The following is a 19610-nucleotide window of genomic DNA, read 5'->3' as shown; positions in this document are numbered from 1 at the left end:
CAGATATGTACGGCATATTTGTATTTAGATTATCTAGCGGACGGATAGGTGCAGTAGGTTAAACATTTTGGGAGTCCTTTGTAATACAAGTCTAATAAATTTCCGTAGATTTAGATAATCTAAGCAGATTTATGGCACCTGTAAACATGAAATATAAAAAAATGCCTATATTAGAAGTACAGATGTGTAAAAAGTCCTATCAATGTCTAAAATATTTGATAACTAAGGCTCATCAGCAGATAAGATTGTTATCAACAACCTGACAAATTCTGGAGCGTCATAAAGATAGAAATGCTTAATATCAGTAGAAGCGAGATGAAACCACACAGCTGTTACATTAAAGGCCCCATAAATTCACAATCAATTGACCCAACGGCAGATAAGATTATCAGCAACATGCTTTGACTAGTTTATGAATACAAACCAACAAGCTAAATATTAGAAAAACTTATTTTTTAAAAATACAATGTGCTTTTGAAATTTTTTTTTGGCTATACAAAAGACAACTACTGTGTACGTTGTTTACCTAAATCTAAAATAGAACCTGTTGTTTTCCATGGCGCCTTGTGACATTGAACCCCAGATCCGCGACACTAATCGATCAGATAGCCCCGGATGAAGGGCAGGCCCGTTGGCACCCGCTTCTGATAGCGCACATAGTCCGACTGGAAGAAGTTTAGCAGGGAGTACTCTTCGACGTAGACGCGATCGTGGAAGAAGAGCCAGCTGACCAGCGTGTAGATGCATATGCAGATGGGATTGAGCAGCACGATCTGGGTTCCGATGGACCACCAGAACCAGCCGACGTATGAGGGGTGCCGGCAGTAGGCGTAGATCCCACTCGTAATTAGTTTGTGATCCGTGTGCTTCTCATCCTGGACCTGTAGAGGAGATTAGAAAATTGGGATAATTTAAATGTTAGTTTGGGATAATTATGGTGAGGATACCTAAAAGTCAAAATGCAGTAAAGATTTAAACACTGGATGCATTGTTTTAAATATTCCCATAAAAAGAAGATAGTAATGCTCACTATTACAATCAAAGTATTGAGTCCTAGCCGATAGGAATTTCTATTTTCGTAAGTAAATATGATATGAGCTCCAATTCTTAACAATTTTAAACTCAAATTGACTCGAAATTCAATTTAGTTACAATACTGCAATCAGAAAAATCTAAAAAGGTTAAAGACAGCCCATGATCAATGTTTCATGTGGTACACCTACAAATCCTACATCCTAAATCCACCTACAATCTTTTAGGCATTAAGTATAAGTAAACTAACCAAATGTGTGAAGCTTCGTCCTGCTGTAATGATGGCCGCCTTGCGAACCACCTCGCCGAAGGAGCACATGATCACGCCCACCAGCCATATGTGCCCGAATCTCTTGAACTCTGGCAGGAAGTACAACTCCAGGGCGAACTCGATCCAGCTAGCTGCCGCAGCCAGTCCATAGTGCACCGAGTGGTTCAGCATGAAGGAATCGAGACTTAGAGTGCGGGGATTTGCACAGGCGATCACCAGGAACTCCGAGTAGTGGAAGAAGGACATGAAGCAGCCGTAGACGCCAAATTGCTGCCATTCGGTGGGTGCAAAGCAGATGACCAGCGTACTTACGGCCATGGTGAAGCCCAAGAAGGAGGCCCTAATGGCAACCTGTGGGGTGAAAATAGCGATATTGATAAGGTTCTTATATGTACTTTACCGAGTGACTCACCTGGTAGTCGTGGTTCCGCAGCACGAACCGTATGATCATGTTGATCAGGGCGTAGTATAGAACAGGACCCCAGAGCACGGCGCCCCACACCTGGGGCACCATTCCATAATGGATCTGAGGCACCGAGGGGATGAGGATCAGGGCTGCGGTGATCACAAAGCAATATAAACTCAGGCGGCCCTCGGAACACAGGGCGGAGCCTCCATTTCCCGCGGTGGGGACTCGGGGACTATTTGCACACATGGTCGAGGGATCGGGACTCTATTTGTGCTGCAAGTGTGCGCCAAAACACGGAAAACTTGAATTTTTAAAACATTTGCTCGGTTCGATGCTCCAAAACGTAAATAAACCGGCAAAGCTTCCGATAACGATAGGCAATACAGTGAGCTACCTCTAAAATGGAACAAATGAACAATTGTTTTAATTAACAATTTTTATTTTATTTCCACAATAAACTTTTTAACTAATTCTGTATGATAAATTTGTTTATAAAATTAAAAAACATGCCTATCACTAGTTTCACTTATGCGAATACCCACTGTAGCTACAAACGATAATGACCACTCCAGAAAAACTATCGATACATGATTGTTTTACTTTTGTGTAAATAAAGTGATAAAGGTTAAAAAAATTTAATTATGAAATTAATTAAATTATCTTTTTAAAAATTTAGTATCGCTAAGTATTAAAAAAGAGTGCCTTTTCACTCAACTTAATTTCATCGATATCTTATCGATAGCCCGATGAGCGGCTGTTAACAGCGCCGTGCAGGTTATGTAAAATAAAAAGTATAATTTTGGAGTTCAATTAAAAAATCTAAGGATTTGACCAAACTTCAAATAATATCTAGCCATGGTCTTCCTGAATCTGCCACTTTTGGTGCGAGCCCGCGGTCCGGATGAGTTCTGGCGGAAGAGGCGCATCTTTAAACTGGCAGCGGTACCTTCTCCCATCTTTTAACTCAAAATAACAATAAAACATCGAAAATGTTTACTTCCCGCAGCATTACAGGAGCCGCACCCGCAATGTGTACTCCTTCGCTATAAGGAGTGTCCACAGGGCACTGGCCTACGCCACCAAAGGACGAAAGCTGAAGAAACTGGACATGGCGCAACTGTGGAGCACACGCGTTGAGGCGGGATGCCAGCAGTATGGTGTGGGTCTGGAAACCTTCAAGGAGGGCCTGGCACGCTCTGATATCCTGCTGAACAAGTAGGTGGCTCAACAAGATGCATATATCCCTTAATCAACCATTATCCTTTGCAGGAAAGTCCTCTCTGATCTGGCCATTTGGGAACCGCGGTCTTTCGAGGCTCTGGTCAAGATCTCTCGGGAGCGGGCCGCCGTCGAAGGAATGCCGGATATCAAGCGGAGGTCGGCCTTCAACCAGGTCTACGGCCTGAGCAATTTAAAGTTGGATTAACTTAGCCTTAAGTAGGAGTTCAAATATAGATATTTTGTATGTTTTACCGAATAATATGGTGTCTTTTTTGGATATTACAAAGTTAAAAATCGTATCATTTCTTTGGAGACCATTTAAACTTGAAATTCTTTTTGGACTTACATAACTCGGACTCGGATAACACGGACATTCAAAACCATATAAGCAACGTTCTTTTCCCAGTGATATTAAACAATATTTCTTTATCAACTTAAGGTAAATGCGATACCACTTAACTTAATGTGATAAAATAAGATATACATGTTCCCAATGCGTTCTGAAAAACGTGTTTTACATTTTAACAAGTAACTCGAAATTTATTGAATGGCGGTCCATGCGCAATGCAAACAATAATATTGCATCAGCGTTTATTGTAGGTCTGGTTTCGGGTTTGTGGGTGTGTTACATACTAATAGAAAACATAGAATTCATAGAATTGTGAGACAGTTTCCGGCGGCGAGCTCTACTCAAGTTTGGCCAGGATGTCGGATTCGCGGAAGAGGAACAGCTCCTTCTGGTCCCCCTCCAGGTTGACCTTGGTGCCACCGAACTCGGGCAGCAGGACGCGATCGCCCTCCTTGACGCCAATGGGAATGTGACTGCCAGTGGTCTGCGGAATTGGTTCATCGATCAATTAAGATGACTGCCTGGGCACAGATAGTGACGAAATACTCACGGCGTTGCGAGTACCAGGGCCCACGGCCAGCACGGTGCCTTCGAGAACTTTGCCCACCGCCTTCTCCGGCAGAACGATGCCGCCTTTCGTCGTGGTCAGCGCCTCGGCCCTCTGGATCAGGATGCGGTCCAGCATGGGGATGATCCTCTTGATAGCGGCGGACTGGGTGTCATAAAACAAGGACCAACACAATTAACCCATGTTTCAAGTATCTCTCATTGATTACACAACAGCCCGGCAAAAGAGAGGAGGTCCACTCGCAAGTTGTGGAACCTTCTCGAAAGATGTGGACCATGGACCATAGTGATCCTCGGCTCTTTCTTATGCGGCATGTTGAGCAACACAACATTAACTCACCATTTTTGTTCTTGAGTTCTTAAATGCAAACTGGAGCGCTTTGAAAAAGTTAAGTGAACTTTTTACTTTACCACACGTGCCGGCGTAACTTCGATAGATGAGATACTGCTAGCAGAGGTGGAGAAATATCGATGTTTTTGAAACATCCGTGACTTCGATGTTTGGCAGGGCTATCGATGTATTCAGGGGCTAATCGGTGTTTTTTAAATTTTATTAAATTTAAATATGTTAGTATCGCAAATAGCAATATAAGTTTGAAATTCAAGCCCAAATAAAATTCAAGACAAGACAAAAATGCTATTTTCATTGTGGCACCACGAAAAAATTCATATTTCACATCCACGGGAGTAATTTAGTAAAAATAAAATAACTTTGAAATAAAACTTCATATGTACCATAAGTATTACTTATTAACTAACCTGTTCAGCCTTTTTGTATTCCTTAAGATTCTAAACATATATTTGTTTACATGGAAGAGAAAATTAATAATTACTTTGCAAACCTCTCCGCTCGTACATTTTCTACATAGTATAGGTTTAAATCTACCTTTGATATATACTTATAAGGAGTGAATACCCTTTGCTTTATAAAAATACTGTTTGTTCATGAAACGTTCCGCTTTTAAGGACGCTATTGTGGCTAAGCAAGTGACCCTTAAGCCTGACTTGGTGTGAATAGCTCTTTGGGCAGATAGAACACTTGTACGGTCTTTCTCCAGTGTGGGTTCTCAAATGTACATTGAGGTGAGAAAGTTGTGCAAAGTTCTTCGAGCATTGGGTACATTTGTAGGGTTGTTCTCCAGTGTGCGTTCGCAGGTGAAGCTCAAGACTTGAATTCCTGGCAAAGGTCCTTGAACAGTGGGAACACTTAAACGGTTTTTCGCCTGTGTGGGTTCGCAGATGGTTATTAAGTGCAGTCTTCTGAATGAAAGTCTTTGAGCAGAGCGAGCACTCGTACGGTCGTTCTCCTGTGTGCGTTCGCATACAGGAGAACTTTCGTTCTCCTGTATGGCTCACCACATGTGCCTGAAGATGTCCCAGAGTTTGAAAACACTTCGAGCAGTGTGTACAATTGAATGGTCGTTCTCCCGAGTGTTTTCGAAAATGGCTCTGAAGAACTGAGTTAAATGGAAAGGTTTTCGGGCAGAGGGAACACTTAAACGGACTTTCTCCTGTTCCTGTGTGCGTTTGTAAGTGTCGCTTAAGATAACAATTGTGCGTAAATTTCTTCGAGCATTGGGTACACTTGAACGGTCTACCTCGAGAGTGTTTTTTGAAATGGTACCTAAGAGCTGATTTCGATGTAAAAGTCTTTAAGCAACAAGAGCATTTGTGCAAGCTAGTATTCTCATCGTTATCATTGGCAGATTCATAATCATCGTCACACTCTTTAAGTCCCTGCCAATCATATTCCTCGATCTCAATCTTCATTTGGATTTCGCATGGATCGCTGTCGCTCTCTGGTATTGGATTGTATTCTTTCTCGAATACATCTTCTTCGAGTGGTTCGTTCTTTACTTGGCACTGGAACTCCTTCTCCCGGAGGTCGTCGACTAATTCCTCCTTAATTTCAGTAGCATCCAGGTTTATAATACTACCCTCGGTATCCGGCTCCTTGCACACTTCTTTCTCGAGTAAATCCTCAATAGCATCTTTGACTCCCTGCAGGCAGGGTGGGCAAATGTTTTCGGGCAACCGATCACCCCTCTCAACTTTAAGACCGATGCACTTCGAAATCATACCCGCAATGGAAACTCCAAATCCAACACTGTCTTCAAAAATATTGACCAGGTCTTCGCCAGTTCCCAGACAAACCCGACATACCGACGACTCCATCACTCTGAAAATGAACAGAATTGTGATACCTTTATAAACATATATTATATATTATATATCTATTCTACAACAAAAATTTAAACTCTCACGGTTTTGTTTAGAAGATATTTTGGCCAGAATAACCGCCCAAATGGTTTGTTTACATCGACGAATTTTATTAGAGATGCAACATCTCAGAGTTGTTATCGATATTTTTGCAAGGCCACTATCGTTGAAAACAATACATTAACATCTTTTGGATTACAATCGAACTACCCATTAAACCAAACGAATCAAATTTGTTTTTAAAAAGTGACTTAAATTTATTTACTTACTAGTTTTTTTATTGGTTTACAATTATGGCCCGTTTCCAATTGAATATTTTTGCACTTTCTGCTCATAAAACATTGTTTTATACAGGAGCTCCTATTAAAACAACACCAACATTGTTAAGTAATTAATTTTTAATAGCAAATTATTTTAAACTTCTTAATTGCTGACTTGTTAAATAAACAAACAAAAATGTTTCTATTACATTTCTGAGCAGCTCTTTAAGAAATAGTTGAGTATGAAATCATTGGAAAGGTATTTTAAGAAAGTCTTGGGTGAGGAGGATATGGGCTCAAAAAGTAGGGAACAAAATTGTGTTGAAATTAAATCGGTTACTATATAAGACCAACTTAATAAATGTATAGGGATAGTTTTAATCATGACTTTCCAATACGTATCAGCTTGCTTTTTTTTTTACATTTTGTATTGTCAAAGCTCCAAATGAAATGGAAAAGACACATTATAAATTCCTTATATTATTTTATACTTTAAGATAATTCGCCGGAAAGTCCTTTGCAGAAAAAATTTGTTTTTGCACAAACCCGATGTTTTTTATTGCTGTAGACTTTGTGGCTAAGGACAAGCTGTGAATAAGTCTATCCTGTGTGCTTTCGCAAGTGCAACTTAAGATTTTTAAGCCGGGAATAAGACTTTGGGCAATAAGTGCACTTAAAATCTTGTTCCTCTAAATGGTGTTTTCGAACATGCGCCTTAAGATGTCCAAGACTTGGACAAGACTTTGAGCAGCGGGTACAGTTGAAAGGTTGTTCTCCTGAGTGTTTTCGATAATGGCTCTCAAGCATTGAGCAAAATGCAAAGGTCTTCTCGCAGATGGAACACTTAAACGGCTTGTCTGAATGCGTTACCAAGTGTCGCTGAAGGTATGTATTGTGGGAGAAAGTTTTCCCGCAGTCAGTACACTTGAAGGGTCGATCTCCAGTGTGTTTTCGCGAGTGGATCGTGAGAGCTGATTTCGATGTAAACGTCTTTGGACAGTAATAGCATTTATACAAAAAGCCATTATTTTCATCATCATAATTACTAGGCTCACAGTCGACATCATTGTCTTCATTTCCCTGGAAATCATCTTTCACCATCTTGGTCTCCGCTTCGTCATCGTATGAACCGATCTCACACTCTGATTCGGGATCGTGTTCTTCCTCGAATAAGTCTTCTTTGAGTGGTTCGTTCCTTACTTGGCCCTGGAACTCGTCTCCATACGGTTCCTCCTTCTCCCGCAGGTCGTCGACTGCATCTTCCTTAGTGTCAGAAGCATCCAGGCTTGGTACACGACTCTCGATATTCGGCGTAGCCTTCTTTGGACGACAATACAGTTGGCGGTTCCTCTCGTAACTTTGCTTCACCTTAAATGCATTTTTGGCATCCCGCAGGCACGAAGGGCAAATGCTATCCGGCAGACAATCACCCTTCTCAACTTTAAGGCCGGTGCACTTCGAAATCATACCCGCAATGGAAACTCCAAATTCAACAGTCTCTTCAAAAATGTTCAGCAGGTCTTCGCCAGTCCGCAGACAAACACGGCATGCCGGCGACTCCATCACTCTAAAAAACAATAATATTGTGATACATGTGTGTGTATACATTGTAGATGTTAACTAAAAATAACAATTTGAATTCTCACGGTTTTGTTAAGAAAATATTTACGTCCGAGTCCGCTCAATGGATTTGTTTACATCCTCAAAATTCTATTAGAGATGCCACATTTTAGTGTTGTTATCGATACTTTGTGGATACATCGAAAATCGAGTTACATACTTGATAATCTTCGTTTTACAGGTTGGTTTCAGACTTTAAAATGCTATGCTATTTTTATAATTTGTAAAATAAAATGCTATTTTGTATTTTTCGGAAATTAAGTGACAGTAATGACTCAACTTTAAGACCGATTCCCACTATGTGTTAAATTATATTTAAGTAAGACATATTTTTAGATAAAATATTTTTCATTTTTATTGTATATACCTATTTAGTTTTTTTTTGGCTAAATCAGATTCGCTATCATACTCCTAATAGTATAATGCAAAACATGTATCCTACCTTCAATTTAAAAAAAATCTTATATTTATTACATATGTGTAAAAAACCTTATTTTTGCGAAAAGTAATATTTTATGAAAGTGTTTTGTAATTTATGTATATGAACGCCCTAATCTCGGAATCTATAACGGCTAGAAACTTTTGAATAATCTTACAAACTGTAGGTTTTCTTAGTTAGTTTGTTTCAGCGGAGTGCCCCACCCACTTTAACGCCCACAAATGCTCATAAAGCTCAATAGGGATTAAAAGTTACAAATCAGTTTCTTAACGAAAAATTCTCTTCGCAGGAGGCAACATTTTTATTTAGTGTATAAAACGAGCGTTAAGTTTTGAAAATAGTCGGAAAGTTATTAAAAATAAGCAGTTTAGGAATGCTGGTAATCGTGGCTTTGAGAAAGAAGCCTGTGATCTGCAACACTCTAGGGTAAATTATCAGAATAAGGCAACTTGCAGAGCTCATATCTTTAAATTAAAGGACCAATCGATTAGGCAGTGTTTTGCCTAATTGTTAACCGATGTTGCCCTGTGTGCGTTCGCTCGTGTAGCTGAACACCTCTACTCGTGGCGAAGGTCCTTGAGCACTGGAAGCACTTAAATGGTCTTTCGAGTGAGTGGTTTCGTAGGTGTAGATTGAGGGCTTCAACGTTTGGAAAAGTCTGTGCGCAGGGGGAGCACTTAAATGTTCGATCTACGTGTATTCGAAGATGGTTTTGAAGCGCTGATCTACCTTGTAAGATTTTTGGGCAGCGTGGACACTCTATCGGCATAATTTCGGTGTGCGTTTTCATGTGTTGCTGAAGAAGTGTATTGCAAGCATAAGCTTGTGTGCAATAGGTACACTTTAACTTCTGTTCCTCGTAGTTATGACCAAGATGCCTCTTGAGCTCTGAAATTAATGGAAAGATTTCTAAGCAATGGATACACTGCTGTTTTTCCTTGTGTATGCGAAGATGGCTGTTGAGCGCTAGTCTACTTCGAAAGGTAAACAAGCAGTGGTTACACTTAAACGGCAAAGTTTCTTCGTGCCTTTTTACGTGTCGCTGAAGATATATGCTGTTTTCAAAAGCCATTGAGCAAATGGTACACTTCCACGGTAATTCTCCTATGTGTTTTTGGCAGTGCACCGTAAGAGCTGATTTCGATATAAAAATCATCGAACAGTAAGAGCATTTATGAATGCTATTAATCTTACCATCATTATTAAAAGCCTCCCAATCAACTTCAATGATATTATTTTCATTTTCCTGGATAGCATCTTCCACAACCTTGATATCGTTCTCTGATAAAGGATTGTATTCCTCCTCAAATACCTCTTTAAATCGATCTCCAAGTGGATCCTCCATATCTTGCAGGTTATCATCTTCCACACTATTGGTCTCACACTCTGATATAGGATTGTATTCCTTCTCAAATACCTCTTCAAGTGGTTCCTCCATTTCTCGCAGGTTATCATCTTCCAAAACCTTGGTCTCGAACTCCGTTATAGGATGTTCGTCCTTAAATTCTTCTACAAGTGGCTCCTGACTTATTTGGCATTGGTCCTCCATTTCCCGCAGTTTATCATCTTCCACAACCTTGATCTTGCACTCTGATATTGGATTGTATTCCTCCTCAAATACCTCTTCTTTGGGGGGTTCGTCTCTTTCTTGGCTTTGGAAGTGGTTCCCAAGTGGTTCCTCTATATCTTCTTCCTTAATTTTAGCAACACATGGATGAGAGTCCTCGGTATTGTTTGTTATCCGACATTCGATGTCCGGCTCCTTGTACACTTCATCCTTGAGTAAATGCTCCAATGGATCCTCCTTTAGTTGGTGGCCTCTTCTGTAAGTTGGCTTCATCTCATACGCATTTTGTGCATCCTGCAGGCAGGTAGGGCAGATGGTTTCGGGAAATGTATCTCCTCTTTCAATTTTGTAGCCAGCCCACTCTGAAATCATGTCCGCAAGGGAAACCTCCAATTGATGGGTTCCTTCAAATATATTGACCAAGTCGTCCCCGTCTTCCAGGCAAACTCGACATATTGAAGACTCCATCGGTCTGAAATTGAAAACCAATGTTATATATCTGCGCTATAGCTAGCAAATTGATGTCCTTACAATTGTATTTGTGTAATATTATGGCCAGATATAAATATTCTTGGGTGCGATGGTTTGTTTACTTCTTCGAAATTCTAAAAGAGATGTGCCGAGATAGCGTTGTTATCGATACTTAGCTGAAGCCACCATCGATTAAATTAGCGACAATGAAAATATGGCGAATTCACCTGAATTAAGCCTTATCTTAAGAAATATATATAATTTACATTTTTAATATGTTTTTTTTCGATAAACAATTTGTTTTATTCAAGTCAGCAATGGGATTTATTTTTTAATGATCCTCAGATTATTTTATTCTGAAAAAATAACGCTTTTTAAATATATAATTTTATATAAAATATTGACCTTTTATATAATTTATATCGATAACACATCGATATAGCGATATATTCCTGACTCTCCCACCACCAAGCTGATTGTCTTGAGATTTTTGAGTCACCGTTTTGCCTTGTTTACATGTAATGTAATTTTGCCAGAAAATCTGAATTGATTTCATTTTAAACTCAAGTGGCATAATGTTATCCTGTTGCTTACTTAGTCTTAAATTTGTCTAAGTTGTTTCGTTAAGATTAATTGTTCGATAAGACAACAATTGACCTACTAAGATGTCGGATCGTCGTGGCACAAAAATTGGAACTGGTACAAAGGCTTTGGAGTACTGGTGCCGAGTTAATACCCAAGGATACAATGGAGTTAAGGTGGAGAATATGACGACTTCGTGGCGGGACGGTCTGGCCTTCTGCGCAATCATCCATCACTTTCGACCAGACCTTATAGATTTCGACAGCTTAAAGGCGACCGATATTTATGAGAACAACGATTTGGCCTTTACCACGGCCGAGAAATACTTGGGCATTCCTGCGCTCCTTGATGCAGCTGACATGGTTTCGTATGAAGTTCCCGACAGACTATCCATTCTAACGTATCTATCCCAGTTCTACAAGGTGCTCGGCAAGAGCCTCAAGCACCCAAAGCCAGAGGAGAAGTTTTGTGAGGAAAGTGAGCCACCGCAGAAGATGATGCATATTGTGGGAATGCCCAGACGCGATAAGTGTCAGAAATGTGAGCTTCCCGTTTTTCTGGCCGAGAGGGTCCTCGTTGGGAAACGGGCTTATCACCGCACTTGTCTGAAATGCGCCAGATGTTCCTCATTACTCACTCCCGGGAGTTTTTATGAAACAGAGGTCAATAATATATACTGTTGCGAGACTTGCCCTGATGAAGAAAGCGAACCCGAATCTGATATTGTTAAACTAAAGACAGCCAGTAACGAAAGCGAACCTGAATCTGATATTGTTGAACTAAAGACAGCCAATATGGATACTACTGGCGATCAGCAACTTGTTGCAGAAAGTTCTGGTAACTCTAGTGATCATGAAGTAGTCGTGGAAGACAAAGATAGTGCCTCTTTAAGTATAACTGAACTGAGTTCAATCAGTAAAACGCCGTCCAATATAGAAGAACAAAATGAAGATGATAAACCTAAAGCAACTGAGCAAAATGATCAACTAGAAGTTGATCCTGTTAAGCCTGTTTTACCAGACGTGCCTAATATTTCTACGGTGCCGCTAGACGAGGAAGATGGTGGTAACCTTGATGAAAATATTGAACTTATAGTTGATCATGTAAAGCCTGTTTTACCAGAAGAACGTAAGATCTCTACTGTTTCACTTGACATTGAAGATAGTCGTCCTCTTATAAAATCAATACCCTTGGAAACACTTAATGAACAAGAAGTGATTAGCTCGACCAAAACGTCAGATGTACCCATTCCAGAGCCACAGGAAGCGCCTATTCCAGAAAATAGCACTCAAGAAGCCATTAAACCTGAAAACAATATAAGCTGTAATGCAGAAAATGAAATTTTCTTAAAAACAGAAAGCTGCTCAAAGCAGGAAGGTGATGACAATATCTCGCAAGAAAAAAATCTCGAGTCTCCCAAGGAGAATATTAGTGAGACAAAAGTGGCTGAAACTGAGTATCCAGAGGACCTAAACCCCTTTAAAGATGATGACTCGTGCAAAGGTGCAAATCCCTTTGACAGCTCCGACGATGAAGTGGAGCTTCTTAAATCCATTCCAGCCGCAGGCAAAAACATTATTTCAAAAAGAGATAAGGTCGTACCACCCCGTCCACCTCCACCTAAAATAGGCCCAGCCTTAAATAAACCTTCAGAGGATCAACATTCCAGTCCCACACTTTCGCAAGGGAAAAAAATGCCGATGCCTACACCTAGAATATCTATATCAAAACCCCAGACTCCGGCAAAGTGGTCGACTCAAGACCAGAAAACTAATTGTAACATTTCCTCTTCGTCCTCGGAGCACTTGGATAGCATGAGAGCATTCGACCGTGGGGCAGATGACCGTGGCTCAAGCATCTCTTTGCCAACTGCTAATGCGCCGCGCAAGCCACTGCGGGCCTCAGGGGCGACTCCATTAAAATGCGAAGACTTAAGCCCCACTACCAGTCTCAGCTCTATTACATCTCCAATGCGGAAGAAGCGCCAAGCACCATTGCCTCCAAAGCCGGCCAACTTGGAGAGTGATCCTGGATTTTCGAAGTTGTCAGACGAACAAAAGGTCAGAAGATTAATTCCTCTTGACCAGAGCTTGCTTTCCGATGAAACATCAGGGTCAAGTAATTACGACGACAGCCTAAACACTTCAAATGCAGACGAAGAGGTAAACGTGGTATATCGACGCATTTTGGTTCCACCAACTCAGCCCGAAAACATAGTTGAGCGGGGCAAGGAGGATCAAAAGACCCCGATCGTTTACAACGACTTTGATAGAAACGTAAGCCCCTTAGGATACAATAAATCAACCCATGGCAAATGGAAAAGGCGGAAGGGGCCAGCACCTGCGGTTCCTATACCACCGCGTAAAGTTCTACAACGTCTTCCGCTGCAAGAAATTCGCCATGAATTCGAAATTATTGCCGTACAACAGCTGGGTCTCGAGAAGCAAGGCGTTATTCTTGAAAAAATGATAAGGGATCGTTGTGAGCGGTCCTTAGAGGCAACAGAAGCTGATGGTGCCGAATCAGTGGACTCTGAAATAACCAACTCCAAGGAAGTAGAAGATCTTATATTGCAGTTGTTTGAGCTGGTTAACGAGAAAAACGAATTGTTCCGGAGGCAAGCAGAGCTAATGTACCTTCGACGACAACATCGTTTGGAACAGGAGCAAGCTGATATTGAACACGAAATTCGAGTATTAATGGGTCAACCGGAGCAAAACAAAACAGACTCAGATAAAGCCCATGAGGAAGTATTAATCAATCGCCTTGTGAAGGTTGTTGAGATGCGCAACGAAGTAATTGACAGCCTAGAGACTGATAGAGTTCGAGAGGCTCGGGAGGATATGAGCATTAAGAACCGACTACATATTTACAATTCAGAGCGCGAGGAACCAGCAGACCCAAAAAGCGCGGACAAGTCATCCAAGAAACTGTCGAAAAAGGAACGAAAGAAACTTAAAGAAGAAAATAAATTGGGTAAGGGGAAAAAATCGGACCTCGATAAGGACGTGGACGAGTCTGAACCGGCACCAGCTTTGGAAAGGGTTAAAAAGAAACGAAACTTGTTTTTTTTGAAAATGTAAAAAAGTAGGGAGCAAGATTCTATGCGTCGAACAATTAAATTTTATTTTATGTAAATTTGTAACCTATTAAGTTTTTCTATTGCCATAGATGAGCATTTCAATAAATACAAGATCACCTTATATATTTTTCTGAGTGATATATAAAACAACATTTCGGTAGTTTGTACTTTTTCAATAAATTAGTGGGCTGGCTTCAGGGACGGTTACAAGCAGTTTCAGTTATGGCTGCTTAACAATAATAATTCCAAGTTTAACTTAATTTATTCTGAAACTTTGGAAATGTCAAGTTCCCAGAAAACAAGCACTTTCGTTTATATATATTTTTCTGAAATATTTATTTTTGTGCTGATTATGGTTTTGGTAAGTGGGGGAAGTTCGTTATAGCGATGCGCGAAAAGCTTTCCGAATCCGGAAACTTCGTATGTACATATATGATCGATAGTCATATGATGTAGTGGACGCAGTCTACAGTTAAAAGACCCCGTCGTTCTTGATAAGATGAAGTTTCACAGCTTTAAAATAATTTTATTTAATGTTAAGGACAAATTAAAGAAATATTGTTTATGTGTGCCTTACCTATCGAAAGTAGTTCTATCGAAAATAAAACATCTCTATATTGATAATAGCTGCGATCACTACAACCTATAAAAATTATTAATCATTGCTTATAGGAAAAACTGGAGAATCGGCTGCCTGATATTATATTTTTCAATTACCTAAAATATAAGAATTCAGCTCGAAGAGAACTCAGCAAAAGTGTTTCGTAGAATATTAAATATTTCGGGTGCAGGTGAGCCGGTTACAATTTATGTGATTCCCCTCAATAAATAAAGTTATTTCTGTTCTCATCTGTAGTCGAAAGTTAATCAAGTTACTAGCAATGAATCTTTCACGTCTCATTTACATTGAGTCTGGAGAAAGACGCCGTAATCACCTTGAATCTTTGGAGAACCTCTGGCAGAAGGAGTTAAAATTTCTGGAGCAGCTCTTTGATCAGAACATTCCATTTGCTCCCAAGGATCTCATGAAGTTTCACGACTACGTCTACGTCCACTGCTCGAGCTTTGTTCACAATTCGAGTGTCCGTTCCCAGGATCCCGGGAAACATCTGTACGGTGGCCTAACCGTGTACCTTAACTCACGACTAAAAGAAATATCTAGGGGAATGGAAAACATTCTGGATAATGAAGACTTGGTAGTTGAGTACGTTGGACATTGGAAGAAGTATCGGAAAGCTTGCGAGGAATTGGACCGAGGCTGTCGTTATCTCAACTCAAACTGGGTGAAACGGGAGCGGTTTGAGGGCCACAAACATATCCAGGAGGTATACCGCATGGCCATGATCCGATGGAAAGAGGAGGTGTTCAGTCCCATTGACAGGGCCCTGGTCACCGCCATTACCCTGATCTTGAGGCACAATCCCAAGGAACACACCAGATTCCTGGTATACCAGGTGCTTCAATCGATTGTAGAGCTGTATGCCAATGATGAAAGGCAGGAAGTGCCAGTGCCTTCCAAACTCAACAACGTTTTCACTGAGGAGGTGGTGGGTTTCTACAAGTCGGAGACCCTGGCCGCATTCCAAAGGATCATCCTATCCAATACCTACACCGATTTTAAGCACTTTCTCAAGTACTCAAGCCTAGCCATGCCAGAAATCAAGGAAGGCGTTCAGTTTAAGGGATTCGTGAAGAGGCACCTTGCTTCGCAGCTGGAGAAAGCTATTGCGAAATCATTGGGTGGCAAAGATTACGTTCAAGCCATTTTGACAATTCGACATAGTCCCTTGGAGCGGGCAATGCGGGATCACAAAGAGCTGGTGGCCGCAATCGATGAGGTGTGCTCGCATGCGATAAACAAAATGGATCAGAAAATTGATCCTATCAGGGTATTGATCATATACTCCAACGAACTGATGACGAAGAAGTCCGAGGTTGAAATTCTGGAAGAACTTAAAAAGATCGTTGAAGTTGTGGAGTTCATAAACGAAAAGGACAAGTTCATTCAAAAATATTGCAGAGTTTTAAGAGCTCGACAAGTCCAAGAGACATCAATCTGGGACGGAAATGAGTCGACAATGATTTCCCTGCTGACCAAACGGTTCGGATACGGTGCAACTCATACTTTAAGAACTCAGTTGAAGGATTTAGAAGAGTCGAAGATAAAAGTTGGTCTGTTTCAAAATTACATGGATAATAAGGGTGTCAAGCTGGGCTTTGATTTTCGCCTCAAGTATTTTCGCAACAGAGGTCTTGATGAGAGTTTTAATCTCATTTTGCCCAAGGAACTACGCATAGCTGTGGAGGAGTTTGAATCGTTCCACACCGAGGATAAGAAGATTGTATTTCACCACGAATTATCCACCGGCGAGATAATCTGTAATTTGGGTCAGTCGACCAAAATTCTTGAGGTGAGCACTTTGCAAATGTCGATTTTGCTGTTGTTCAACGAACAGGAAAGGTTCACGGAGCAAGAGTTGGCAGAGAGGTTGGGCACACCAAAGGAGATCCTGCAACCGGTTTGTTAATATCTTAAATTTGGGTATTACTGCCGAGAGCAATTCTAATGAGTTTATTTTAATTTAGGTACTGGAATTTTGGAAAAGGATCAGCTTCCTGATTCCTACCGGAACTTCTGTGGAAGTCAACATGAATTTCACAAACAGGAAGCGCCGTCTTAACTTTAACAAGGCTATGGTTACTGTTAAAACTAGAAGGATTGATGAAAAAGAAGATTCTGACTTAAAACTAAGGCGAAAAAACCAAATGGATGCTGCAATAGTGCGCATAATGAAAAAGCACAAGGTGCTGGAACATTCGCAACTAATTGCAAATGTAATAGAAGAGCTGAGTAATTTGTTTATCCCAAAAGTAGCATTTATTAAAGAAAGCATTGATACTTTGATCAATAAGGATATTGTGATGCGTTGTGGATTTGGCACTTACAGATACATCAGCTGAAAACATATAGTCAATTGTTATTTTTAAATATTCTTTAAGCCATTCAAAACGAATTTTTAAGATTAAAAATTTAACATGTCGACCAAATTTATTTTGTGTACGAATGCATACACAATTATAATAATATCCAAAGTGTTTATTACAAAAATATTTTAAGTGACGGGAATTTTGCCAAATTTTTACCAATCAATTTACGGCTGTTATCATTAAAGTATGTTTTTCTCTTACTCAATTCTTTAGCTAAATTATTTTAATTACCTTGGCTTTAACTTTTATATTTATTTAGTATCTTAACGGTTGAACTTATTTAAAACTCAATACAAAGTTGTAATTATAATTCACCGGTTTTTATTTTACTACTTTTTATTAATTAGATACAAGATAAAGCGAAAATGCTTTAATTACTATATTTAATTTATTGTTTTGAATTAGTCCTTTTTTATATAAAGCTATGAAATCTAGTCTATAGTACGGATATAGATAACTACAAATATCAATTAAATTTTTTGTGTATATATATAATATACTATATATAATTGACTATAATAAAGGATACTTTTCTGTATTATGACGTTTCCTCATTCTCTAACTTGACGAAGATCAGTTCTGTGCTATCGAAATTTTCATCTGGGATGATTAGCTCGGCGGAATTAATAAGATCAGCATGGTGATCCCTCAGGTGCTTCTCCAGATGAGATTCGTTGGAGAAGGCTATGGGACAATAGTGGCACAGTTTCTGTTTGATTCGCATTTCGCTGCGCTTCATCATCTCTGCTCTCCGTCGAGATAGCTTCCCTCGTGGTGTGGGTGAGTACTCCAAGAACTCCAAGTTATGTTTGGTCGATTGAGCTTTCGTTTTTTCTGGTTTCATTGCCTCTAGTTCCGGGATTCTCTCGCCCTTTTGCAGTTTAAGATGGCTTCTGTGGAATATGCGACAGTTAATTGGTTGGTTTGTGAAAACTAGGTTTAAAAGTTAAATTTATTTTAATTCGTGATTGATAAAATGATTACTTCCCTTAAAAGTCATGCAAGCCTAGGGAAAAGTGTCTACAGATTAAGACATTTTATGAATTTCTATTTATATTTAATCATGTTTTACCACGACTTTAAATGTAACTTGTACTAATTTTACTAGGGCCCTAATCTAACAAAACATATTTTTCTTCTGACAGATCGTAGAAAAATAGTTGTGTAGCTCTACAGGATTCTAACTCACTTTAAATGTACCATTAGTAGAGATTTGTATCGGAACTTCCGGGGGCATATTTTGCAGGGATATTTGTCTGCATTGATATCCTTGCAGATGTGGGTGGGAAACTCTTCGATGAGAAAAGCCTCCAAGCATGTTGAGCACATTTTTGGTGGGCCAGGCAAATGGTAGCTGATCTCGTCCTCCTCTTGCGGATCGTTGACTCCCATGCAGTCATGATTGGCAAACTCTTCGATGGGAAAACCCTCCCAGCATTTTGAGCAGAGTTTTGGTGGTCCTGCCAAATGATAGCTTATCTTCTCCTCTGGATCGTTATCTTCCTCATCCTGATTCTCCACGACATACTCCTTCTTAACCGAATCTGCATCCAGCATGAGCACTAAAATGGAATGATCGTTAGCTAATCTATAGTTTACTTCCGTTTTCCAGCTCACCCTCATAAAACCCAGTCCGCTGATGAGTTTCTTCGAGGGGATCTTCTGTTTTTATAAAAACAGCGGACTGTGCCTCGTTATGACTTTCATTTAATTCACCAGGATCCCGTTCACTTTTGATGGTCTTTTGGACCTCTGGATTTCTTGGGATTGTCTTCTTGGATTTCCTCCCCATCTTTGTGATCATGCAAATTTATTTCTATCCACTTTATTTACTTAACGCTAAGATTTTGAAGATCTTGTATTGTTTCCCACCTTTTATCTTGACTTCCAGCTGATTTGCTATTCTTTTTAGGGTGACCACTTATTAACCATTAACAAAATCTATCGATATCGATATAATTTAGCCGGTACACTTGAAAATAAAGTAGGTGTTGATAATGATTCTAGTTTGTGTTTGAAGTTTTTTTGAAATTTTCTTATTCAAAAAATGTGGAATCCAATCAAAACCAAAGACTATATTAATGAATTTTTAAATAAAACCATTGAAACTTTGAGAGAATCTTTTGTTAGGTATTCCTAAAATGGATCAATTGTTGAATACGTTGGGTTATCCACCAAAAGTTTATATATGGGACGGGGAGAGTATAGAAATGTGTAAAAAAATGAATTCTTAAACCCCCACAACCCAAACGTGGTTTCCTGTTTCAGATAATACTTCATAAATATCTAATGTAAAATGTTTATCTATTCATTTGATGAATTACCTACTGTGTAATATCTTTTTCATCAATGTCGCTACAACGAAAATACTTTTATTTTGACTTTATAAATTGAAGTCCAAATATCTTTTATTTTGGACACATGTAAATAAAAATAAATTATATCAAGTGTATACTATCTCAGATTCTTTTGGACAAAGGCCATTATAAATTTCTATGAAAGATCTTTTGAAATAAAAAATCAATATATATC

At 39.6% G+C, this 19610-nt stretch overlaps 9 protein-coding genes across 10 annotated transcripts; 3 read left to right on the top strand and 6 right to left on the bottom strand.

The window, feature by feature from the left end:
- Positions 1-385: 385 nt before the first annotated feature.
- LOC119553934 (protein-S-isoprenylcysteine O-methyltransferase) lies at positions 386-2083 on the bottom strand. The gene is made up of 3 exons (XM_037864624.1): positions 1716-2083; positions 1283-1654; positions 386-881 (listed from the first exon to the last, which is right to left on the bottom strand). The coding sequence occupies exons 1-3, from the start codon at positions 1956-1958 to the stop codon at positions 594-596; spliced, it is 903 nt and encodes a 300-aa protein (XP_037720552.1). The 5' UTR covers positions 1959-2083; the 3' UTR covers positions 386-593.
- Positions 2084-2463: 380 nt separating this feature from the next.
- Positions 2464-3210, top strand: LOC119553667 (39S ribosomal protein L20, mitochondrial). Its single transcript, XM_037864179.1, has 3 exons — positions 2464-2654; positions 2719-2927; positions 2982-3210. The coding sequence occupies exons 1-3, from the start codon at positions 2568-2570 to the stop codon at positions 3136-3138; spliced, it is 453 nt and encodes a 150-aa protein (XP_037720107.1). The 5' UTR covers positions 2464-2567; the 3' UTR covers positions 3139-3210.
- Positions 3211-3476: 266 nt separating this feature from the next.
- On the bottom strand, positions 3477-4337 carry LOC119554913 (10 kDa heat shock protein, mitochondrial). The gene is made up of 3 exons (XM_037866016.1): positions 4190-4337; positions 3833-3994; positions 3477-3766 (listed from the first exon to the last, which is right to left on the bottom strand). The coding sequence occupies exons 1-3, from the start codon at positions 4190-4192 to the stop codon at positions 3620-3622; spliced, it is 312 nt and encodes a 103-aa protein (XP_037721944.1). The 5' UTR covers positions 4193-4337; the 3' UTR covers positions 3477-3619.
- A 90-nt stretch (positions 4338-4427) lies between these two features.
- On the bottom strand, positions 4428-6165 carry LOC119554912 (gastrula zinc finger protein XlCGF57.1-like). Its single transcript, XM_037866015.1, has 2 exons — positions 6114-6165; positions 4428-6053 (listed from the first exon to the last, which is right to left on the bottom strand). Exon 2 carries the CDS (start codon positions 6022-6024, stop codon positions 4774-4776), a length of 1251 nt encoding a protein of 416 aa, XP_037721943.1. The 5' UTR covers positions 6025-6053; positions 6114-6165; the 3' UTR covers positions 4428-4773.
- Positions 6166-6331: 166 nt separating this feature from the next.
- On the bottom strand, positions 6332-8049 carry LOC119553270 (RB-associated KRAB zinc finger protein-like). Of its 2 annotated transcripts, none has more exons than XM_037863562.1 (2): positions 7999-8041; positions 6332-7896 (listed from the first exon to the last, which is right to left on the bottom strand). In XM_037863562.1, the coding sequence occupies exon 2, from the start codon at positions 7890-7892 to the stop codon at positions 6930-6932; it is 963 nt and encodes a 320-aa protein (XP_037719490.1). In that variant the 5' UTR covers positions 7893-7896; positions 7999-8041; the 3' UTR covers positions 6332-6929. The 2 variants fall into 2 exon arrangements, with proteins under 2 accessions (XP_037719490.1, XP_037719489.1); XM_037863561.1 differs by having other exon boundaries at positions 6333-7896; positions 7976-8049.
- Positions 8050-8654: 605 nt separating this feature from the next.
- On the bottom strand, positions 8655-10558 carry LOC119555170 (zinc finger and SCAN domain-containing protein 12-like). The gene is made up of 2 exons (XM_037866421.1): positions 10487-10558; positions 8655-10427 (listed from the first exon to the last, which is right to left on the bottom strand). Exon 2 carries the CDS (start codon positions 10421-10423, stop codon positions 8876-8878), a length of 1548 nt encoding a protein of 515 aa, XP_037722349.1. The 5' UTR covers positions 10424-10427; positions 10487-10558; the 3' UTR covers positions 8655-8875.
- Positions 10559-10916: 358 nt separating this feature from the next.
- On the top strand, positions 10917-14242 carry LOC119554175 (MICAL-like protein 1). Its single transcript, XM_037864965.1, has one exon. It carries the CDS (start codon positions 11092-11094, stop codon positions 14089-14091), a length of 3000 nt encoding a protein of 999 aa, XP_037720893.1. The 5' UTR covers positions 10917-11091; the 3' UTR covers positions 14092-14242.
- Positions 14243-14736: 494 nt separating this feature from the next.
- Positions 14737-17368, top strand: LOC119554863 (cullin-1). The gene is made up of 3 exons (XM_037865945.1): positions 14737-14881; positions 14947-16609; positions 16677-17368. Exons 2-3 carry the CDS (start codon positions 14972-14974, stop codon positions 17049-17051), a joined length of 2013 nt encoding a protein of 670 aa, XP_037721873.1. The 5' UTR covers positions 14737-14881; positions 14947-14971; the 3' UTR covers positions 17052-17368.
- Positions 17369-17430: 62 nt separating this feature from the next.
- On the bottom strand, positions 17431-18963 carry LOC119554864 (zinc finger protein 234-like). Its single transcript, XM_037865946.1, has 3 exons — positions 18696-18963; positions 18268-18640; positions 17431-17971 (listed from the first exon to the last, which is right to left on the bottom strand). The coding sequence occupies exons 1-3, from the start codon at positions 18880-18882 to the stop codon at positions 17617-17619; spliced, it is 915 nt and encodes a 304-aa protein (XP_037721874.1). The 5' UTR covers positions 18883-18963; the 3' UTR covers positions 17431-17616.
- Positions 18964-19610: the final 647 nt, after the last annotated feature.

Source organism: Drosophila subpulchrella, chromosome 3L (assembly GCF_014743375.2).
Source record: "Drosophila subpulchrella strain 33 F10 #4 breed RU33 chromosome 3L, RU_Dsub_v1.1 Primary Assembly, whole genome shotgun sequence".
Lineage (NCBI taxonomy): Eukaryota > Metazoa > Arthropoda > Insecta > Diptera > Drosophilidae > Drosophila > Drosophila subpulchrella.
The sequence above is the reverse complement of the archived record's forward strand: the minus strand, read 5'-3'. Positions and strand labels throughout refer to the sequence as shown.

Excerpts from the sequence above, each read along its gene's own strand:
- LOC119554175 (XM_037864965.1), top strand. The coding sequence starts at position 11,092 with ATGTCGGATCGTCGTGGCACAAAAATTGGAACTGGTACAAAGGCTTTG.
- LOC119554863 (XM_037865945.1), top strand. The coding sequence starts at position 14,972 with ATGAATCTTTCACGTCTCATTTACATTGAGTCTGGAGAAAGACGCCGT. Across the intron at positions 16,610-16,676 it reads CAAAGGAGATCCTGCAACCG|GTACTGGAATTTTGGAAAAG; the intron begins GTTTGTTAATAT and ends ATTTTAATTTAG.
- LOC119554912 (XM_037866015.1), bottom strand. The coding sequence starts at position 6,024 with ATGGAGTCGTCGGTATGTCGGGTTTGTCTGGGAACTGGCGAAGACCTG.
- LOC119554913 (XM_037866016.1), bottom strand. Across the intron at positions 3,767-3,832 it reads GCCCTGGTACTCGCAACGCC|ACCACTGGCAGTCACATTCC; the intron begins GTGAGTATTTCG and ends CCAATTCCGCAG.
- LOC119553667 (XM_037864179.1), top strand. The coding sequence starts at position 2,568 with ATGGTCTTCCTGAATCTGCCACTTTTGGTGCGAGCCCGCGGTCCGGAT. Across the intron at positions 2,655-2,718 it reads GCATCTTTAAACTGGCAGCG|CATTACAGGAGCCGCACCCG; the intron begins GTACCTTCTCCC and ends TACTTCCCGCAG. Across the intron at positions 2,928-2,981 it reads TCTGATATCCTGCTGAACAA|GAAAGTCCTCTCTGATCTGG; the intron begins GTAGGTGGCTCA and ends TATCCTTTGCAG.
- LOC119555170 (XM_037866421.1), bottom strand. The coding sequence starts at position 10,423 with ATGGAGTCTTCAATATGTCGAGTTTGCCTGGAAGACGGGGACGACTTG.
- LOC119553270 (XM_037863561.1), bottom strand. The coding sequence starts at position 7,892 with ATGGAGTCGCCGGCATGCCGTGTTTGTCTGCGGACTGGCGAAGACCTG.
- LOC119554864 (XM_037865946.1), bottom strand. The coding sequence starts at position 18,882 with ATGATCACAAAGATGGGGAGGAAATCCAAGAAGACAATCCCAAGAAAT. Across the intron at positions 18,641-18,695 it reads GCGGACTGGGTTTTATGAGG|TGCTCATGCTGGATGCAGAT; the intron begins GTGAGCTGGAAA and ends ATTCCATTTTAG. Across the intron at positions 17,972-18,267 it reads CTACTAATGGTACATTTAAA|AAGCCATCTTAAACTGCAAA; the intron begins GTGAGTTAGAAT and ends CATATTCCACAG.
- LOC119553934 (XM_037864624.1), bottom strand. The coding sequence starts at position 1,958 with ATGTGTGCAAATAGTCCCCGAGTCCCCACCGCGGGAAATGGAGGCTCC. Across the intron at positions 1,655-1,715 it reads TGCGGAACCACGACTACCAG|GTTGCCATTAGGGCCTCCTT; the intron begins GTGAGTCACTCG and ends TTCACCCCACAG. Across the intron at positions 882-1,282 it reads GACGAAGCTTCACACATTTG|GTCCAGGATGAGAAGCACAC; the intron begins GTTAGTTTACTT and ends TCTCCTCTACAG.